This window comes from Salvelinus fontinalis, chromosome 1 (assembly GCF_029448725.1).
Source record: "Salvelinus fontinalis isolate EN_2023a chromosome 1, ASM2944872v1, whole genome shotgun sequence".
Classification (NCBI taxonomy): domain Eukaryota; kingdom Metazoa; phylum Chordata; class Actinopteri; order Salmoniformes; family Salmonidae; genus Salvelinus; species Salvelinus fontinalis.
This window is the reverse complement of record NC_074665.1, coordinates 26,686,403-26,708,097: the sequence shown is the minus strand read 5'-3', so window position 1 is coordinate 26,708,097 and position 21,695 is coordinate 26,686,403. Positions and strand designations below refer to the sequence as shown.

General features: G+C 42.1%; 1 protein-coding gene across 1 annotated transcript in view; it reads right to left on the bottom strand.

Moving 5' to 3' along the window:
• Positions 1-593: 593 nt before the first annotated feature.
• Positions 594-21,695, bottom strand: part of LOC129855951 (shootin-1-like) — a 45,592-nt gene continuing 24,490 nt past the window's right edge. The window contains exon 3 of the mRNA XM_055924097.1: positions 594-784. Within this exon, the coding sequence (XP_055780072.1) occupies positions 632-784 (153 nt within the window). The 3' untranslated portion in view covers positions 594-631. The remainder of the gene's footprint in view (positions 785-21,695) is intronic.

The following is a 21,695-nucleotide window of genomic DNA, read 5'->3' as shown; positions in this document are numbered from 1 at the left end:
TAGTGATTTTGCTTTCTGATCATTTTCTGTATGAAATATGCCTACAGTCATTAAGGATCACCCAGCACTCACAGCACAGTGAGGGGGTTCAGGCTTCACTTGACTCTTCTTCTTTCAGTCAAACGTAACCCTACTCAAGGTTGCTTCGCAAAGAAAAGCTACAGAGAGAAGGGCGTCTTAATTGCTTTGCAGAAGACTCTCTGACCTCTGTATTTCGCCAAGAGCTTCTTTAGTAGGACTGTCTGCAATCAAAACCGTCTTAACTACAGCGACGAGCAGCAACTACAGTGAAGAGAAAAATGAAAGAGTTAATTTGATTGTGCTGTTAATTGATTTCACAAATCATTTAATTGCGATACTATTTTTAGAATACTGTAGATGGAAATCATTCTAGGTCTCCATTTATTTATTTTCCTGATTGTACGAATGCGCATAGGGCCTACTCTATGACAACATAATAGGGACATCTAGACATCATTATGCTGTTTCACCCAGAGGATCAACACGCATTTTTTTCAGAGATGGATTTTGAAACTTGTAGCAACAAAAAAGTATTTTTTAAACCACCCCCAAATGTATATTTAGACGTACTTCTCTGATGTCCCTTAGTTCCGCTCTTATAACCTCAAGATCAATGGTGGCTTGCTTTTTCTACCCGTCGCTCCCCACTCTTCTCCTTCTCCCTGTCTTCATCCTCCAGGCTGATCTCAGCGATGGTCCCTGGCCCTAGGTGGGCCAGGTACAACATTCTCTTCCTCGTTAAGGAGCGGTTCTGCCGGTACAACTGGAGGGAAGAAGAGGGAGAGTGTAAAAAAAACTGAAACGGTCTGGATGACCTGATTCAGGGATGTTTGAATGACCATACGGATGTCCAGCAAGAACAGAGCCAAAGAATGTCAGGGCACATCTCATAAAAGTGTCTGATGCCCTCCCAGTCACCCCATCCCAATCCAACAGCTAAAGCCCCTCTTCATTCTCACCAATAATCACCATTGAATCTAATTTATTATGACAAACAAGGAATAATAATGATTTAACATCCTTTCCTAATCTGTCCAGAACTCCTATTAATTGTACAATGGGTTTCCAAGTCACAAGCTTATCGCACCCTCCCTTCCTTACCCACCCATGGCCCCCCAAACCGAGCTTAACACCACCTCCCATCCTTGACCTCTCTTACCCACCGAGGCCAAGTTTATCCCAACCTCCCGTCTCGCCCCCCCTTCTTCTCAGACACATTTACACCCCTCTATACATCTACTTCCTCATCCATTCTCCTTCATTCACACACAACATATACCCTATGCCTCCGCACACCCATTCTCTCCCACCCTCCTACACACATTCATATATTTATCCTCCTTCACTCAACCATTCATATGCACAGACACATATACAGTACACCCACATACACCCACTCACTCCATCTTGCACGCACGCACGCACACACACACACACACACACACACACACACACACACACACACACACACACACACACACACACACACACACACACACACACACACACACACACACACACACACAGGGATTTTCTTTATTTTTTTAAAACTATTTTCTACATTGTAGAATAATAGTGAAGACATCAAAACTATGAAATAACACATATGGAATCATGTAGTTCCCCAAAAAGTGTTCAACAAATTAAAATCTATTTTATATTTGAGATTCTTCAAAGTTGCCACCCTTTGCCTTGCTGACAGCTTTGCGCACTCTTGGCATTCTCAACCAGCTTCATGAGGTAGTCACCTGGAATGCATTTCAATTAACAGGTGTGCCTTGTTAAAAGTTAATTTGTGGAATTTCTTTCATTCTTAATTAAGGATCCGCCCCTTTTTTCAAATTTTCGCCTGAAATTACATACTCAAATCTAACTGCCTGTAGCTCAGGCCCTGAACCAAGGATATGCATATTAAAGGTACCATTTGAAATGAAACACTTTGAAGTTTGTGAAAATGTGAAAGGAATGTAGGAGAATATAGCACAATAGATCTGGTAAAAGATAATACAAAGAAAAAAACAACCGTTCTTTTGTATTTTTTGAAATGCAAGAGAAATGCCATCATGTATTATTCTAGCCCAGGTGCAATATACATTTTGGCCACTAGATGGGAGCAGTGTATGTGCAACGTTTTAGACTGATCCAATGAACCATTGCATTTGTAGCAAGACTGCCCAAATATGCCTAATTTGTTTATTAATAACTTTTTATGTTCAAAATTGTGGTATGTTGAACAGTATAAAAAGCAGTTTGCAAGTTCTGGAAAGCTTTTGTGAGAGACGAGGAACAGCAATAAATAACAGTATCATCAGCATAAAAGTGAAGTCGTGCATTTTGCTAATAAATTATTTATATAAATAGTGAATAAGAGGAGACCAAGTACAGAGCCCTGGGGCACACCATTACAGACAGACAATTTAACAGACATGAGCCCATCAAATTGAGGGCACTGAGTTCTATCAGACAGATAGTTAGCAAACCATGCAATTGCATGCTCCGAAAGACCTACACTCAACGATCTCTGTCCTCAATATAGCATGGTCAACTGTATCAAAAGCCTTAAAGAGATCAATAAAAAGTGAGACACAGTGCTGTTTTTTGTCAAGGGCTTCAGTGATATCATTTAAAATTTTCATGGCTGCTGTAATTGTGCTATGCTTCTTCCTGAAGCTCGATTGGTACATTGATAAAATAGAGTTAGCATATACAAAATATTTTAGCTGTTCCCTCACAAGGGTTTCAAGTATTTTCACCAGAGATGACAGCTTTGAGAGTGGCCTATAATTATTTAAAAGAGTTGGATCTCCCCTTTTTAAAAGTGGTAGGACAAATGCTGATTTCCCGATTTTTGGAATTTCATTACATTCCAGGTTAGATTTAGATTGAATATATATGTAAGTGGTTCAGCTATGAAATCAGCTGCCAGATTTAAAAAGCAGGGATCAAGAAAATCAGGACCTGTAGGCTTTCTCTGATGTAAGAATTTCAGGGCTTTATGTACAGTACCCCCTGCACTGAGAATGACAAAAAGCTAAAAGTTTGACCAGCTCTCACTGGTTCATCCACACAGGGTTGTACAGAGACAGAGGACACTGAATCAAACAGCCTTCCAGATGATACAAAGTGCTCATTGATACAATTCAGCATTTCAGTTTTGTCATACACAGCAACAAAGTCCTTCGATACATATGACGGTAATTCATTAACATTACTGTTTCCAGACTTAGACTTAATAGCCTCACAAAACTTTCTAGGGTCATTCAGGTTATCAGTGGTAACAGATATAAAATATTCAGACTTGGCCTTCCTAAGAAGAAAAGAACACTTGTTTTGTAACTGCCTAAAAATAAGCCAATCAGCACCAGAACATGATTTCCTTGCTTTAGCCCAGGCTAGATTACATTTGTGAATAATACAAAACAGCTCAGAAGAAAACCATGGATTATCCCGCCCTTTCATTGCTACCCATCCCGGATCCGGGAGCATCCTCATCAAAAAAGCTGGCTAGCATAGCCTAGCCTAACGCGACAGGGATATCATATAATATAATTTTCATGAAATCACAAGTCCAATACAGCAAATGAAAGATAAACATCTTGTGAATCCAGCCACCATTTCCGATTTTTTAAATGTTTTACAGCGAAAACACAATATGTATTTCTATTAGCTAACCACAATAGCAAAAGACTCAACTGCATATTTTCACAATTTTTCTACCGTATAGGTAGCTATCACAAAACCGACCAAATAGAGATATACACTGCTCAAAAAAATAAAGGGAACACTTAAACAACACAATGTAACTCCAAGTCAATCACACTTCTGTGAAATCAAACTGTCCACTTAGGAAGCAACACTGATTGACAATACATTTCACATGCTGTTGTGCAAATGGAATAGACAAAAGGTGGAAATTATAGGCAATTAGCAAGACACCCCCCAAAACAGAAGTGATTCTGCAGGTGGTGACCACAGACCACTTCTCAGTTCCTATGCTTCCTGGCTGATGTTTTGGTCACTTTTGAATGCTGGCGGTGCTCTCACTCTAGTGGTAGCATGAGACGGAGTCTACAACCCACACAAGTGGCTCAGGTAATGCAGTTCATCCAGGATGGCACATCAATGCGAACTGTGGCAAAAAGGTTTGCTGTGTCTGTCAGCGTAGTGTCCAGAGCATGCAGGCGCTACCAGGAGACAGGCCAGTACATCAGGAGACGTGGAGGAGGCCGTAGGAGGGCAACAACCCAGCAGCAGGACCGCTACCTCCGCCTTAGTGCAAGGAGGTGCACTGCCAGAGCCCTGCAAAATGACCTCCAGCAGGCCACAAATGTGCATGTGTCAGCATATGGTCTCACAAGGGGTCTGTGGATCTCATCTCGGTACTTAATGGCAGTCAGGCTACCTCTGGCGAGCACATGGAGGGCTGTGCGGCCCCACAAAGAAATGCCACCCCACACCATGACTGACCCATCGCCAAACCGGTCATGCTGGAGGATGTTGCAGGCAGCAGAACGTTCTCCACGGCGTCTCCAGACTCTGTCACGTCTGTCACATGTGCTCATGTGCTCAGTGTGAACCTGCTTTCATCTGTGAAGAGCACTGGGCGCCAGTGGCGAATTTGCCAATCTTGGTGTTCTCTGGCAAATGCCAATCGTCCTGCACGGTGTTGGGCTGTAAGCACAACCCCCACCTGTGGACGTCGGGCCCTCATACCACCCTCATGGAGTCTGTTTCTGACCGTTTGAGCAGACACATGCACATTTGTGGCCTGCTGGAGGTCATTTTGCAGGGCTCTGGCAGTGCACCTCCTTGCACTAAGGCGGAGGTAGCGGTCCTGCTGCTGGGTTGTTGCCCTCCTACGACCTCCTCCACGTCTCCTGATGTACTGGCCTGTCTCCTGGTAGCGCCTGCATGCTCTGGACACTACGCTGACAGACACAGCAAACCTTTTTGCCACAGTTCGCATTGATGTGCCATCCTGGATGAACTGCACTACCTGAGCCACTTGTGTGGGTTGTAGACTCCGTCTCATGCTACCACTACAGTGAGAGCACCACCAGCATTCAAAAGTGACCAAAACATCAGCCAGGAAGCATAGGAACTGAGAAGTGGTCTGTGGTCACCACCTGCAGAATCACTCCTGTTTTGGAGGGTGTCTTGCTAATTGCCTATAATTTCCACCTTTTGTCTATTCCATTTGCACAACAGCATGTGAAATGTATTGTCAATCAGTGTTGCTTCCTAAGTGGACAGTTTGATTTCACAGAAGTGTGATTGACTTGGAGTTACATTGTGTTGTTTAAGTGTTCCCTTTATTTTTTTGAGCAGTGTAATTAGTCACTAACCAAGAAACAACTTCATCAGATGACAGTCTTATAACATGTTATACAATAAATCTATGTTTTGTTCGAAAATGTGCATATTTGAGGTATAAATCATAGTTTTACATTGCAGCTACCATCACAAATAGCACTGAAGCAGCCAGAATAATTACAGAGAGCAACGTGAAATACCTAAATACTCATCATAAAACATTTATGAAAAATACATGGTGTACAGCAAATGAAAGATAAACATCTTGTGAATCCAGCCAATATTTCAGATTTATTAAGTGTTTTACAGCTAAAACACAATATAGCATTATATTAGCTCACCACAATAGCCAAACACAAATGCATTAATCAGCAGCAAAAGGTAGCGATCGCAAAAAAACAGCAAAATATATAAAATTAATCACTAACCTTGACCAACATCATCAGATGACAGTCCTATAACATCAGGTTATACAATACACTCATGTTTTGTTCAAAAATGTGCATATTTAGAGCTGAAAACCGTGGTTATACATTGTGAAAATGTAGCAACTTTTCCCAGAATGTCCGGATATATTTCTGACACTTACCTAATCTGACCAAAGAACTCATCATAAACTTTACTAAAAAAGACATGTTGGATAGCAAATGAAAGATAGTTCTTAATGCAATCGCCATGTTAGATTTTTAAAAATAACTTTACCATAACAAACAGCTTACGTTATAGCGAGACAGCGCCCGCTAAAGGGGGAAAAATAGGACTAAACATTTTCCACAGAAATACGAAATAACATCATAAATGGTTCTTACTTTTGCTGAGCTTCCATCAGAATCTTGTACAAGGAGTCCTTTGTCCAGAATAAATCGTTTTTTGGTTTAAGAATGTCCTCTTCTCCTGTCGAAATAGCAACCTTAGCTAGCCGTGTGGCGCACACATGCCCAAATTCTCCTGACGCAAAGAAAAGAAAATTCCAAAACTCGCAATAAACGTTCAATAAACTGATACAACTCGGTTGAAAAAACCTACTTTATGTTGTTTTTCTAATATGTATCAAATAAAAACAAAGCCGGAGATATTAGCCGTCTATACCGAACGCTTTTCAGAAGCCAATGCTGAGGTCCTTCCCGCGCCTAGGTAGAGAAAGAATATTGTGGACATGTCATTCCAAGAGCTCTTGTTCGACCTCAGATCAAGCTAGACACCCCATTCCACCTTCCACTGCCTGTTGACATCTAGTGGAAGGCGTATGAAGTGCATGTATATCCATAGATTTCAAGCAATTGAATAGGAAGGCCCTGGAACAGAGCCTCGATTTCAGATTTTTCACTTCCTATCAGGAAGTTTGCTGCAAAATTAGTTCTGTTTTACTCACAGATATAATTCAAACGGTTTTAGAAACTTGAGAGTGTTTTCTATCCAATAGTAATACTAATATGCATATTGTACGATCTAGAATAGAGTACGAGGCAGTTTAATTTGTGCGTGATTTTTTACAAAGTGGACACAGCGCCCCCATATTGACAAGAAGTTTTAACCCTTTAACCCTGAACCTGCGGAATGGTGCATGTTTGTTTACTATTTGGAAAAAAAACATCATGAAACAATTTCCAGGCAGTTTCCACATCAGGAATAAGCTCAATCTTTCTCCAGTCAAAATAAAACAAATCATGAAAGAAAGCCTGCTCATTAAAACTCTTCAAATTTCTCTTACGAATAATGCGTGGGTTTGTCTTAGGAACCTTAGTATTTCTAACAGCAACAACAGCACAATGGTCATTTAAATCATTACAAAATAACATCAACCGCAGAATATTTATGTGGAACATTTGTCAATATCAAATTAATCAGGGTAGAATTCTCTGGACATTTGAGATGTGGGTGAGTTAATCAACGGGGTAAGATTCATAGAATTACAAAACATTTTTAAATCGTCAGACACCGGCTTTAACCAACACCAGTTGAGATCACCAATCAAGATCATTTCACTGTAAAGAAGTTTTAGACATAAGGTGCATCAGAGAAGAAAATGCATATTCGAGAGCAGAGGGGGGTTTATAACAGCCCATCACAGTTATAGAGAGACCCTTTGAAACCTCAATATTCAAAGCAAGACATTCCAACTGTTTACAAATAGTTTCAGACTTTGCCACACTTACAAGGAATTTAGTCTTTACATATATAGCCACACCCCCACCTGTCTTAACTCGATCGGTGCAATACACATTGTAACCATTTATACAAATATCCTTATCAAGAACAGACTTGCTGAGCCAGGTTTCAGAAAACACAATTACATCAGCATCAGTTGATTCAGCCAAAATCCAAACCCCATCAATTGTTGACAACAATTTTTTTTATTTTTTCAATAAAAAATACCAAAACCAGATCTAGATTTAAAATCAGAGGTGGTTTGGAGACATTGCATATCAGGGCCAAGGTTGCACGTTACCTGATATCAACAAAAGAAGAATAACTAGGCACCTCTGTTAAATAACCTTGAACGGCTTCTCTTTTTTAAGAGACCTACAGCAAGCGAATTCTACAAGTGAGTTTCCAGACAATACAAAACAGTCATTTAAAACCATTAGACTTTGGTAGTGACACAAGTTCATACTGTTCACATCATGCCACAAATGCATCGGCACTTGGACGAGTAGGCGGAGTGAAAAAGAGCGAGTTCCCGCAGACAAAATGTCTGATGGACGGGAGAGCACATTGTCAGATGTACTCACCGAGCGACAACGTTAGTTTTCTCCAGAGTTCAGTAAAGTCAGGGCACAAAGCAATACCACGAAAATTGTCATTTTCTCTGAGAGATGTAAGAAATAGAGGCCAAGGAAAGATAAGGGGAGAGAGGGACAGTGTGTATGTGAGTGAGTGTGTGCATGTGTGAGTAGATTGGGTGTGGGGGTCGATTGATAAAACGGGTTGGGGATTGTTGAGCTGCCTCTGAGAGCCAGGAGGAGAGCGAAGAGTAGCAGCTTGGACGAGACACTCCGCGGAGGGAAAGCTGAGGAAAGAACTCAGGCCAGCCAGAGATAGGGTTACTTTGGTAAACTTCAAGTAAAGAAGTGCAAATAGAGAGATTTCTTTTTTTATCCAAGTTGAGGGAGACCCGCAATCTTTACACCAGCAAAACAAAATTGTTTGCACTACACAACAAGTAAATAGTGGATTTACTCAACCATAAATTAATAGGTTATTAGTGGGTTAAAATCTATGCGTCACAGACAAACAACTTGAAGGTGAAAGGATGAACTCCGCATGTGTGGTTCCCACCGTGAAGCATGGAGGAGGAGGTGTGATGGTGCTTTGCTGGGGACACGGTCTGTAATTTATTTAGAATTCAAGACACACTTAACCATCATGGCTACCACAGCATTCTTCAGCAATACGCCATCCCATCTGGTTTGCGCTTAGTGGGACTATCATTTGTTTTTCAACAGGACAATGACCCAACACACCTCCAGGCTGTGTAAGGGATATTTGACCAAGAGAAAGAGTGATGGGGTGTTGAATCAGATGACCTGGCCAACACAATCACCTGACCTCAACCCAATTGAGATGGTTTGGGATGAGTTGGACCGCAGAGTGAAGGAAAAGCAGCCAACAAGTGCTCAACATATGTGGGAACTCCTTCAAGTTGGAAAAGCGTTCCTCATGATGCTGGTTGAGAGAATGTCAAGAGTGTGCAAAGCTGTCATTAAGGCAAGGGTGGCTACGTTGAAGAATCTCAAATATAAAATATATTTATTTGTTTAACACTGTTTTGGTTACTACATGATTCCATATGTGTTATTTCATAGTTTTGATGTCTTCACTATTATTCTACAATGTAGAAAATAGTAAAAATATAGAAAAATCCTTAGTATGTGTCCAAACTTTCGACTGGTACTCTATCTCATTGGCATCTGCTAATTCCATCTCTACTTCCTAGAGAAGAATGGTTACTTGGAGACAATGAAGTCTAGATTGTATTGGGGGAGGGGGAAAGAATATTGTCTCATCTTACGATAAGCTGGTCTTGGGTATCACTGTATGTAGCCTAGTGTGCTTATCACTTTCAACTGGAAAGGTTTCTTGCAGCCTCTTCAGGGTTTCATAGGGGCTTGTGAACTCCATCCTCTGCGTTCCCTTCCATACCCCCATCAATGCCGGGATTTGGAGTTGAGACTTGATTCCTTTTTCCTCCAGTGACAGTCTGATTGGAATGAATTGCTTACATTCTTTCTTCAGTTTAGCAGACAGGTCCTGGACGAATCGAATGGACTGGCCATGGATTTTAATATCCTTTCTCCCCTGTGCCTTCCAAATGTTGACTTTGGTCTGATAGTTCCACATTTTAAGGATTACCATGCAAGGGTATTTAGTGTTCTTCCGTTTCACGCCGATCCGATGGCATCGCCCCAGATCCTCGGGTGATTCATTCACGCCAACCTACTCTGATATCAGCTTGATCATGTAGCTGTAAAGGTCTAATTTTTCCTTGTCTCCCGGAAGGTACAACATTCTCATATTATTTTGTCTCATTCTGTTTTTTTGCTGGCCCAGTTAATCTTCTAAAGTTTGTACCTTTGGTTCCAGAAGGCCCATTTTGTTCTCCTGTTCGTCCACGTGCCCGCCCTGTATATGCATATCTGACATGATAGACTGCTTTTCTTTCAAGCAAATCCCATTTTATAAACGTTTGTTTGTTTTGGTGAGCATTGAGAGCATTTTAGCTATGTTTCCTGAATATCCTTTAGCTGTTCGTTGCTCTCAGTTGCATCTCTAAGTTGTTAATTGTCTTTTCATCTAATGCAGTGGTCACCAACCTTTTTTAAGTCGAGATCCCTTTCTGATCAAAATGCAAGCCAAGATCTATCGTCATCATGTTTTTTTTACATGACTTTAATAACATAAGCCTATGCAATGTGAACATGTTAAAAACAGTACTGTAGTAATGAGGTTTGTGCAGTAGGCTATAGGCCCAAAACATTATCACCGCATATTGGCTTTGCTTGAATTGCCCTGCCAATGCATTGTTTTTCTCAGACACTTTTTTACTTATTTAAAAATTATATTTCCACATTTGAGGTAGGCTGTATGATCACACTCGTAATAGATAGGTTGTTGTATTAGTTGTGAGGCACAGCTGAGTGAGCATACATTTAAATAATTTGCTTTTTGTTTTATTTTACTAGGCTGATGGAGCCTGCATCTGATGGTCAGTCTCAGCGGAGGGAGAGCGTAGCAGACTCAGGGTCTGCCTCTGAATGTCCCTCAGCTCTCCCTTTCCTCTGCTGAAACTGACCATAAAGGGAACTGATGGCAAAACGCGAGTCGCACCACATTATTTTTTACCTCAGACACAAATTGTGTTACCCCTATGACCAGAGAAAGTGAAATATTCATCAATATTAAAAAAGACCCAAGCCTATCAATACACTTTTCTACTCATTCATTGCAGCTGCAGTGCTGGTTGTAGCACGAGTGTGAATGGAAGTAGGGACAGCGCATATTTTATGGCTTATAAAAGTGTTGAATAGAAAGTGTTAACAGTGCTGAGTAAAGACTTAAACATAAACTCACTCATAAAAACAGCAGCTCTATGCTGTATTTATTGACAGTATCTCTGTTGTCATGGTTTTAATTGTGTAAAAATCTCACTGTATCAACTTGTAGCAGTAGCTTTCTTTTACGCCTGCCGCTGGATCGGGTGCAGCTACCGTCAACTGCACAAGACAAATAAAAAAAATAGCAGCGCAAGGCTTATCGTTGGGGTTTTTACAGAAATGTTTGGCGATCGATTAGGAATGACTTAGAGATTGCGATCGATCGGTTGGTGACCACTGCTATAAGGGAAGACATGGCTTGTTGGGTTCGAGTCGCAGCGTCGCTTTGCACACAGCTTGGTTCACGGTTTTATATAACTGACTGCTCACTCTCTCCCGGTTGCTTGGGGACATATTGAGCTATTGATTTTAGAGGCTTCATTTAAACTATGTTGTCTAGTTTCTCCAAAGCTATTCACACCCCATGCGTCCTATCGGTACGTGCATGCGCCTAGGTCTCCACTTTCCATAAGTTGTTGTAAAGTCTGTGTGCAAGAATTTATGTTTGTACTAATTTATGTGCCTTTGCTTGCTAGGCAAGCAAAATGTATGTAGCCCACCGCCAATACCAATGCTGAGGCAACATAGGGCCTGTTCAGTCTGATGCCATTGTCTCACATTTCAGTCCTTATTGTGCAGATAGTGCATCCTTGACTGGTATAATTGTATGCTACAGTGGCAGTGCCTTTCCCACATGGTGGCCATTTCCAGGACTAGTGCTTTATCCTACCTTTATAGCATACTTGACATGGCTAATGCTAGCTTCAGGTCCTACTTGGGCTGGCTTACTATTTAACCATCAATGGTCATTGATATGTGAATCAGGCACTTTAATATTATGCATGTTTAGCTTTGTGCATGTTTATCTTTATAGTGTGCAATTGAAAACATTCTTTATTGTATTTAGCTTAAATTGTGTGATGCAGTAGTGTGCAATTATGCATAGACCTTATTGCCTTTTGTATGTATTTCTTTGGTTAATTCTACTTCCATTTTATCTCTTTCCTCCGAGAAACCACACACCCTGTTCTATAAGTACCCAAAGTAAACCGGAGTGTATTGTGTGGTGAAAATAATAACCATTTGCCCTGACATCATTTGGCTCTGTTCTTGTCGGACATCCCAGTGGTCCTTCACACATCCCTGAATCAGTACATGGTGTTAGTAGAGGTCATCCAGACCCTTTCAGTTTTTTACATGGTCCTTCGTCTTGCCGGGTTTAGCGATTGCCCACAGTTACCGGATGTCAGGACATCATCATTTGTCACCAGCCACATCGACACACATCTCCCACTGCAACCCATATGATGAGCTGCAAGGCAAGCCACACCTGTCATCTGTCAGACTGCCAGCCCTGCTCCAGGCCACCTCAGTGGTCATGGCGTGACAACACCCTCTCCAGTTGAGAGTTGCTGAGGGAATACGAGGACCTGCGTCATGAGCAGGAAGAGATCAGGAAGGCGTACTCTACAGCCTCCTGGCCCGAGTCACTGCTGCTACTCTCCTGACCGTCTCTGCTCTAGGCCTGAGCATTCGTCACCTTCCCGGGACCGTCGGGACCCCCACTAAGTCCCGAGGTGGCCGAGCATATGTCGCATTTAACAGAGCGTCGGGCAGCGCTCTGTTAGGTGGTCCAGCTGCTCTCCTGACCGACATCCCTTTTGGACCCCCCCGCCCTGCTCCCCAGACCGGCCTAGCTCCCCCACTCAACACAACCCAGAGCGCACAGTTCATCACACTAAGGTCTGCACCCCTCTGAGCCAGACCCTAGACTAGCCATAGTTAAGGAGGCTACTGCTCCAGTTGTGGAGCCACAGCCAGCCGCTGCCATGGGGCCTCTTCTGGCTGCCATTGTGGCGTTCTCCTCTCTTCCCAGTGGGGACCCCCTTCTGGTCGAGCCAGACGCTCGGGTTTCTGGGGGTTTCTGGGGGTTTGACTGTCTGCTACACTGGATCTCCACACTCTCCCACTCCTGGGCCAGAGCCCAAGCCAGCGGTGGATTATTCTCCTGCTCCTAGCATGGAATCACAGCCTACAACTCTGACGTTGGGTCCCCATCAGCCATTTCCTGGTGGGACCTGCCCGCTCCTATTTTTGAAGTTCAGTCTGTAGCCATATGGACTCAGCCGGCTCCTGCTGGCCGGGCCATGTCAGCCCCTGCCTGGTGGGACCTTCAGCTCCCAGGCTTGGGGTCCCTGCTGGCAGCCCCTGCTAGCACCCTGCTAGCTCCAGCCTTCAGGACCCTGATACCTCAGGGGACCCTCCAGACATCAACTTGGGTGACCCAGCAGAAGGCACCCATGATGGTTATTACTATAATCAGTCCCCTGCTGAATATAGTAATAAATTGTAACAATAAAATAATTACAAAGCTTATAATCAACAGAATGCAAAAGCCTTACTAGACTTGATACATATCAATCAAACAGGGTTTTATGAAAAATAGACACAAACAAATACAGGAATAAATGTATGTTTATTACAATACACAAAGAAACAAAATATAGATGTATCAATAATGGCTGTTGATGCCCAAAAGGCTTTCAACCCTTTTGAATAGCCTTTACTATTCAAAACTTTGGAAGCTTTCAACTTTCCAGCTGAAATAATACATTTAATGCAAATATTATAGAAATGTCCAAAAGCTAAAATATACAAAAATAATACATTATCTAATAAAATTGCTTTAGAAAGGGGCACAAGACAGGGATGTCCCCTCCCCTCCCTCCTGTTTGAAATGGCAATTGAACCACTTTCAGAAAGAATTAGACAGGACCCAAATGTAATAGGTATCATTATTAGTAAACATGAATATAAACTCAACTTATTTGCAAATGATCTCCTGATATACAGTACTGCATTCGGAAAGTATTCAGACCCCTTGACTTTTTTCCACATTTTGTTACGTTACAGCTTTAAACTGTTTGTTTTCCCTCATAAATCTGCACACAATACCCCATAATGACAAAGCAAAAATAGTTTTTTCGACATTTTAGCAAATAATAAAACTGAAATATCACATTTACTTAAGTATTCAAACCCTTTACTGAGTACTTTGTTGAAGCACCTTTGGCAGCATTTACAGCCTTGAGTCTCCTCGGGTATGACGCTACAAGCTTGGCACACCTGTATTTGGGGAGTTTCTCCCATTCTTCTCTGCAGATCCTCTCAAGTTCTATCAGGTTGGATGGGGAGTGTTGCTGCACAGATATTTTCAGGTCTGTCCAGAGATGTTTAATCGGGTTCAAGTCCGAATGCTGGCTGGGCCACTCAAGGACATTCAGAGACGTGTCCCAAAGCCACTCCTACATTGTCTTGGCTGTGTGCTTAGGGTCGTTGTCCTGTTGGAAGGTGAACCTTCACCCCAGTCTAAGGTCTTTAGCGCTCTGGAGCAAGTTTTCATCAATGATCTCTCTGTACTTTGCTCCGTTCATCCTTTCCCACGATCCTGACTAGTCTCCCAGTCCCAGCCGCTGAATAACATCCCCACAGCATGATGCTGCCACCACCATGCTTCACCATAGTGATGGTATTGGCCAGGTGATGAGCGTGACGCTTGGCTATCAGGCCAAATAGTTCAATCTTGGTTTCATCAGACCAGACCAGAGAATCTTTTACTTGTGACATATAGTTAAATGCACTAAAAAGGAACATTGGGTACATATTGAAGATGCGCATGCATCCCCATAATATTTTTACGTGTCTATTTTCAAAGCATAAAGCTTACAACATGAATAACTTCATAGTTAAGTACACTTTAGCAATATGGAAGAAAATGAAACAATATCACTCTCTAAAAACACAACCTTATGGAACAATCCTTGGATAGCTTTTCAGAATTCACCAATAAATTGGTCCACATGGAAAACTAAAGGCATATTACATAAATTACTTGTTAATAGGTGTCACGTTCCTGACCTGTTTTCTGTTGTTTTGTATGTGTTTAGTTTGTCAGGGCGTGAGTTCGGGTGGGCATTCTATGTGTTGTGTTTCTATGTTGGGTTTAATGTGTTGCCTGATATGGTTCTCAATTAGAGGCAGGTGTTTGATTTTTCCTCTGATTGAGAACCATATTAAGGTAGGCTGGTTTCACTGTTTGTTTGTGGGTGATTGTCTTCCGTGTCTGCGTATGTCGCACCACACGGGACTTTTTCGTTGTCGTTCGTGTATGTAGTCTGTTCCTGTTCGTGCGTTCTTCGTGTTATTATGTAAGTTCCATGTTCAGGTCTGTCTACGTCGTTTTGTTGTTTTATAGTTTATTCAAGTGTTCATCGTGTTTCGTCTTGATATAATACATTCATTATGTATTCACAACCCGCTGCGCCTTGGTCCGCTCATTCACCACAAGACGACCGTTACAATAGGAAATACATATATTTCCATGACAGTTTAAAAAAAACAAAGTAGATATTTTCAAATACATGCAGTTTAAAAGTTTTATGTCACAAAATGTCAATTTGAAATATTTTGGACATCAGAACAATCTTGAGGGAAACGTATTTGAGTCAGAAAAGCATGTTCATATGATAGGTAAGCTGTACAAAACCCGGCAGAGAGCCTATTCAACTGACAATTTCATAGAAAAAAAGATAAACTATTGGAACCAAGACTTAAAAAGAACTGATATTGGCACAATATGTAGGAAATGTTGGAACTTAATGAGATTACATTTAACAAAAATATATGCTTAATCCAGTATAAATTAATGTAGAGAATTTTTATACAGGACACAAAATTCCCAAATTCTACATCACAACGGCAGAGTCATGTCTGAAGTGTAAAACTAATAATGACTCAATAATCCATGCCTTATGGGAATGTTATAAAGTCCAAAAGTTATGGGTTAAATTAGAAAGTTGGCTGTCAGAAGTATTACAATGTAAATGTACGTTTAATCCATCTGTCTGCATATTTCATGACATGGCATATGAGGGTGCAGTTAGATACCCGATGTGATGTACAATGCATTTCTCATCAATCATCTTCAAAATGATTAAAAACTGGAAATCAACCAATCCTCCGTCGTTAATGGTGCCGGAGAGGATGACTGCCATTTTACGGGCTCCTAACCAACTGTGCTATTTTGTTTGTTTTTTCAATTTTTTATTAACTCATTTTGTATATAGTGTTGCTGCTACCGTCTCTTATGACTGAAAAGAAAGTGCTTCTAGACATCAGAACAGCAATTTCTCACCTCGAACTGGATGAAGATTTTTTCTTAAATGAGTCTGATGCGAAATATATACTGCTTCCCAGAGACCAGGCCCAAATCCCTGTCATTCGCGTGAAGAAAAGACGGAAATGCAGGAGGCAGAGGTCTGGGTGCCTTGTGAGAATTAGTTGGCGAGTGAGTAAACTACCACTACCCCCGGTATTATTGGCCAACATGCAATCATTGAAAACAAACGGAACAATTTACGATTAAGACTATCCTACCAACGGGACATTAAAAATTGTAATATCTTATGTTTCACCGAGACTTGGCTGAACGACACAAATAATATAGAGCTGGCTGACTTCTCAGTTTTTCGGCAGGAGAGAGCAGCTACGTCTGGTAAGACGAGGGGCGGGGTGTGTGTGTCTATTTGTCAAAAACTGATGGTGCTTGATGTCTAACATTAAAGAAGTGTCAAGGTATTGCTTGCCTGAGGTAGAATACCTCATTATAAGCTGCAGACCACACTATCTACCATGTGTTCACATCTATACTACTCGTAGCCATCTATTCACCACCACAAACCGATGCTGGCACTAAGACAGCACTCAACAAGCTGTATAAGGCCATAAGCAAACAAGAAAATGCTCCTAGTGGCCGGGGACTTTAATGCAGGCAAACTTAAACCCATTTGACCTTCTACCGCATGTCAAATGTGCAACCACAGGATGTTTCAGGATTCATCCAATGGCATTGAGGAGTATACCACCTCAGGCACCGACTTCATCAATAAGTGCGTTGACGATGTCGTCCCCACAGTGACCGTATGTACATTTCCCAACCAGAAGCCATGGATTACAGGCAACATCTGCACCGAGCTAAAGGTTAGAGCTCCCGCTTTCAAGGAGTGGGACACTAACCCGGACGCTTACAAGAAGTCCCGCTATGCCCTCAGACGAACCATCAAACACGCTAAGCATCAATACAGGACTAATGCTATTACACCAGCTCTGACTCTAGTCAGATGTGGCAGGGCTTGAAAACTATTAAGGAATATAAAGGGAAACCCAGCCGCGAGCTGTCCAGTGACGCGAGCCTACCAGACGACCTAAATGCCTTTTATGATCGCTTTGAGGCAAGCAACACTTAAGCATGCATGAGAGCACCAGATGTTCTGGGTGGCTGTGTTATCACTCTGTCCATAGCCGATGTGAGCAAGACTATTAAACAGGTCAACATTAACAAAGCCGCGGGGTCAGAAGGATTACCAGGACGTGTACTCAAAGCATGCACGGACCAACTGGCAAGTGTCTTCACTGACATTTTCAACGTCTCCCTGGCCGAGTCTGAAACACCTACATGTTTCAAACAGACCACCATAGTCAAGAAAGCGAAGGTAACCTGCCTAAATGATTACCGTCCTGTGGCACTCACGTCGGTAGCCATGAAGTGCTTTGAAAGGCTGGTCATGGCTCACATCAACAGCATCCTCCCGGACACCCTATACCCACTCCAATTCGCATACCGCCCCAACAGATCCACATATTACGCAATCTCCATCGCCCTCCATACTGCCCTTTCCCACCTGGACAAAAGGAACATCTATGTGAGAATGCTGTTCATTGACTACACCTCAGTGTTCAACACCATAGTGCCCACAAAGCTCATCAGTAAGCTAAGGACCCCGGGACTAAACACCTCCCTCTGCAACAGGATCCTGGACTTCCTGGAAGGCCACCCCCAGGTTGTAAAGGTAGGCAACAACACATCTGCCACGCTTATCCTCAATACTGGGAAATCTCAGGGATGCGTGCTTAGTCACCTCCTGTACACCCTGTTCACCCACGACTGTGTGGCTAAGCACAACTCCAAAGCCATCATTAAGATTGCTGACGACACAACAGTGGTAGGCTTGATCACCGACAACAATGAGACAGCCTATAGGGAGGAGGTCAGAGATCTGGCAGTGTGGTGCCAGGACAACAACCTCTCTCTCAATGTGAGCAAGACAAAGGAGCTGATCGTGGATTATAGGAAAATGAGGGCCAAACAGGCCCCCATTTTTTTTTTGTTTAATCTTATTTTATTTAACCTTTATTTAACTAGTAAAGTCAGTTAAGAACAAATTCTTATTTACAATGACGGCCTACCAAAAGGCAAAAGGCCTCCAGTGGGGACGGGGGCCTGGGATTAAAAATAAAAAATAAATACAATATACAGTTGAAGTTAGAGGTTTATATACATCTTAGCCAAATACATTTCAACTCAGTTTTTAACAATTCCTGACATTTAATCCAAGTAAAAATTCCCTGTTTTAGGTCAGTTAGGATCACCACTTATTTTCAGAATGTGAAATGTCAGAATAATAGTATTGAAAATGATTTATTTCAGCTTTTATTTCTTTCATCACATTCCCAGTGGGTCAGAAGTTTACATACACTCAATTAGTATTTGGTAGCATTGCCTTTAAATTGTTTAACTTGGGTCAAACTTTTCAGGTAGCCTTCCACAAGCTGCCCACAATAAGTTGGGTGAATTTTGGCCCATTCCTCCTGACAGAGCTGGTGTAACTGAGTCAGGTTTGTAGGTCTCCTTGCTCACACATACGCTTTTTCAGTTCTGCCCACATATTTTCTATGGGATTGAGGTCAGGGCTTTGTGATGGCCACTTCAATACCTTGACTTTGTTGTCCTTAAGTCATTTTGCCACAACTTTGGAAGTATGCTGGGGGTCATTGTCCATTTGGAAGACCCATTTCCGACCAAGCTTTAACTTCCTGACTGATGTCTTGAGATGTTGCTTCCATATATCCACATAATTTTCCTGCCTCATGATGCCATCTATTTTGTGAAGTGCACCAGCCCCTCCTGCAGCAAAGCACCCCCACAATATGATGCTGCCAACCCATTCTTCACGGTTGGGATGGTGTTCTTCGGCTTGCAAACTTCCCCCTTTTTCCTCCAAACATAACGATGGCCATTATGGCCAAACAGTTCTATTTTTGTTTCATCAGACCAGAAGACATTTCTCCAAAAAGTACGATCTTTGGCCCCATGTGCAGTTGCAAACCGTAGTCTGGTTTTTTTATGGCGGTTTTGGAGCAGTGGCTTCTTCTTCTTGTTGTTCTGGGATTTATTTGCACTTTTTGCACCAAAGTATGTTCATTTCTAGGAGACAGAATGCGTCTCCTTCCTGAGCGGTATGATGGCTGCGTGGTCCCATGGTGGTTTTACTTGTGTACTATTGTTTGTACAGATGAACGTGGTACCTTCAGGCATTTGGAAATTGCTCCCAAGGATGAACCAGACTTGTGGAAGTCTACAATTATTTTCTGAGGTCTGGCCTGATTTCTTTTGCTTTTCCCATGTCAAGCAAAGAGGCACTGAGTTTGAAAGTAGGCCTGGAAATACATCCACAGGTACACCTCCGATTGACTCAAATGATGTCAATTAGCCTGTCAGAAGCTATCAGAAGCTATCAGAAGCTTCTAAAGCCATTACATAATTTTCTGGAATTTTCCAAGATGTTTAAAGGCACAGTAAAGTGTATGTGTGTATAGTGTATGCAAACTTCTGACCCACTGGAATTGTGATACAGTGAATTATAAGTGAAGTAATCTGTCTGTAAACAATTGTTGGAAGAATGACTTGTGTCATGCACAAAGTAGATGTCCTAACAGACTTGCCAAAACTATAGTTTGTTAACAAGAAATGTGTGGAGTTGTTGAAAAACAAGTTTTGTTGACTCCAACTTAAGTGTATGTAAACTTCCGACTTCAACAGTAAATATAGGACAAAACACACATCACAACAAGAGAGACAACATGTCACGCCCTGAGATTAGAGAGCTTTTTATGTCTCTATTTTGGTTTGGTCAGGGTGTGATTTGGGTGGGCATTCTATGTTCATTTTTCTATGTGTTGTATTTCTTTGTTTTGGCCGGGTATGGTTCTCAATCAGGGACAGCTGTCTATCGTTGTCTCTGATTGGGAACCATACTTAGGTAGCATTGTCCCACCTGTGTTTTGTGGGTAGTTATTTTCTGTTTCGTGTTTTCTGCACCTGACAGGACTGTTTCGGTTTCGTTTATTCTCTTTGTTATTTTGTTCCAGTGTTCAGTTCAATAAAGGTCATGAACACTTACCACGCTACGCTTTGGTCCGATTCTTCCTCTTCAAACGACAAACCTCGTTCCACAACACAACACTACATAAAGAGAGACCTAAGACAGCGACATAGCAAGGCAGCAACACATGACAACACAGCATGGTAGCAACACAACATAACAACAACATGATAGCAACACAACATGGTAGCAGCACAAAACATGGCACAAACATTATTTGGCACAGACAACAGCACAAAGGGCAAGAAGGTAGAGACAACAATACATCACGCAAAACAGCCATAACTGTCAGTAAGAGTGTCCTTGATTGAGTCTTTGAATGAAGAGCTTGAGATAAAACTGTCCAGTTTGAGTGTTTGTTGCAGCTTGTTCCAGTCGCTAGCTGCAGCGGACTGAAAAGAGGACCCAGGGATGTTTATGCTTTGTAGACCTTTAACAGAATGTGACTGGCAGAACAGGTGTTGTGTGTGTGGAGGATAAGGTGTGGAGGATAAGGGCTGCAGTAGATATCTCAGATAGGGGGGAGTGAGGCCTAAGAGTTTTTATAAATAAGCATCAACCAGTGGGTTTTGCAACAGGTATACAGAGATGACCAGTTTACAGAGAAGTATAGAGTGCAGTCATGTGTCCAATAAGGGGTATTGGTGGCAAATCTGATGGCCGACTGGTAAAGAACATCTAGCCGCTCGAGAGCACCCTTACCTGCCGAATTATAAATTATGTGTCTGTAATCTAGCATGGGTAGGATGGTCATCTGAATCAGGGTTAGTTTGTCAGTTGGGGTGAAGGAGGAGCGATCATGATAGAGGAAACCAAGTCTAGATTTAAATTTGGCCTGCAGCTTTGATATGTGCTGAGAGAAGGACAGTGCACCATCTAGCCATACTCCCAAGTACTTGTGACTCCCTCAAGCTCTAAACCCTCAGGAGGTAGTACTAACACCTGAGAGGAGTGGCATTCTTCTTACCAAACCACATGACCTTTGTTTTGGAGGTGTTCAGAACAAGGTTAACGTTGGAGAAAGCTTGTTGGACACGAAGTAAGCTTTGTTGTAGAGCATTTAACACAATATCCAGGGAGGGGCCAGCTGAGTATACGACTGTATCATCGACATATAAATGGGTGAGAGAGCTTCCTACTGCCTGAGCTATGTTGTTGATGTAAATTGAGAAGAGCGTGGGGCCTAGGATCGAGCCTGACTTTATACACTGCACTCTTTGAGAGAGGTAGTTAGCAAACCAGCCCAAAGACCCCTCAGAGACACCAATACTCATTAGCCAGCCCACAAGAATGGAATGGTCTACCGTATCAAAAGCTTTGGCCAAGTCAATAAAAATAGCAGCACAATATTGCTTAGAATCAAGGGCAATGGTGACATCATGAAGGACCTTTAATCTTGTCAATAAGGGGGCGCTGTTTTCACTTTGGAAAAAATCGTGCCCAAATTAAACTGCCTCGAACTCTATTCTAGATCGTACAATATGCA